Here is a 1,425-nt window from a genome sequence, read left to right as displayed (position 1 = left end):
AAGGGGGGAGACAGGTGAGGGACAAGTGAGCCACAGGTGAGGGACAGGTGAGGGACAGGAGAGGGACAGGGGAGGAACAAGGGAGCCACAGGTGAGCCACAGGGGAGGGACAGGTGAGGGGCCTGTGAGGGACAGGGGAGGGACAGGTGGGGAAGGGGGGAGACAGGTGAGGGACAAGTGAGCCACAGGTGAGGGACAGGTGAGGGACAGGAGAGGGACAGGGGAGGAACAAGGGAGCCACAGGTGAGCCACAGGTGAGGGACAGGTGAGGGACAGGTGAAAGACAGGGGAGAGGGACAAGAGAGCCACAGGTGAGGGACAGGGGAGGGACAGGTGGGGAAGGGTGGGGGACAGGTGAGCCACAGGTGAGCCACGGGGTGGGACAGGAGTGCCACAGGTGAAAGACAGGGAAGGGGGACAGGAGAGCCACAGGTGAGGGACAGGGGAGGGGGACATGGGTGGGGCAGGTGAAAAGCAGGTGATGGACAGGTGGGACAGGTAACGAACAGGTGAGCAACAGGTGGGCAACCGGTGAGGGGCAGGTGGGCAACCGGTGAGGGGGACACGGGTGGGACAGGTGAGGAACAGGTGAAGGACAGGTGAGGAACAAGTGAGGGGAACACAGGTGGGACAGGTGGCACAGGTGAGGGAAACACAGGTGACACGAGTGGGACAGGTGGCACAGGTGAGGGCCAGGTAAGGGGGACACAGGTGGCACAGGTGGGACAAGTGGAACAGGTGAGACACAGGTGAGGCAGGTGGGACAGGTGAGCCCCAAGGGCACAGGTGGCAGAGGTGGGACATGGGGGCACAGGTGGCACAGGTGAGCTCAGGGGCACAGGTGGGGCACAGGTGAGGCACAGGTGAGCCCCAGGGGCACAGGTGAGACATAGGCACAGGTGGCACAGGTGGCACAGGTGAGCCCCGAGGGCACAGGTGGGGCACAGGGGCACAGGTGAGACACAGGGGCACAGGTGACACAAGTGAGCCCCAAGGGCACAGGTGGGGCACAGGTGGGGCACAGATGAGCCCCAGGGGCACAGCTGAGCTCAAGGCTGCAGGTGGCACAGGTGAGATCCAGGGGGGTGTGGCAGGGGCGTGGCACACCTGGGTCACCACCTGGGCTGGGCACAGGTGAGATCCAGGGGGGTGTGGCAGGGGCGTGGCCCAGTGCCGCACCTGTGTCACAGATGGCACAGGTGGCACAGAGGGGACAATGGGCGTGGCCAGGTGACCCACCTGTGTCACGGATGGCACAGGTGGCACAGGTGGCACAGAGGGCACAGTGGGCGTGGCCAGGTGACCCACCTGTGTCATGGATGGCACAGGTGGCACAGGTGGCACAGAGGGGACAATGGGCGTAGCCAGGTGACCCACCTGTGTCACGGATGGCGCAGGCGGGACCGGGGGGGCAGAGGGCACAGG

At 65.3% G+C, this 1,425-nt stretch overlaps 1 protein-coding gene across 1 annotated transcript in view; it reads right to left on the bottom strand.

Moving 5' to 3' along the window:
• LOC103621398 overlaps window positions 1–1,425 on the bottom strand; it is an 11,056-nt gene that overhangs the window by 8,904 nt on the left and 727 nt on the right. Inside the window, 1 exon segment of the mRNA XM_017742790.1 lies at window positions 838–1,347. Within this exon segment, the coding sequence (XP_017598279.1) occupies window positions 838–1,347 (510 nt within the window).

Source organism: Corvus brachyrhynchos, unplaced genomic scaffold (genome assembly GCF_000691975.1).
Source record: "Corvus brachyrhynchos isolate BGI_N302 unplaced genomic scaffold, ASM69197v1 scaffold419, whole genome shotgun sequence".
Taxonomy (NCBI): Eukaryota; Metazoa; Chordata; class Aves; order Passeriformes; family Corvidae; genus Corvus; species Corvus brachyrhynchos.
The sequence above is the reverse complement of the archived record's forward strand: the minus strand, read 5'-3'. Positions and strand labels throughout refer to the sequence as shown.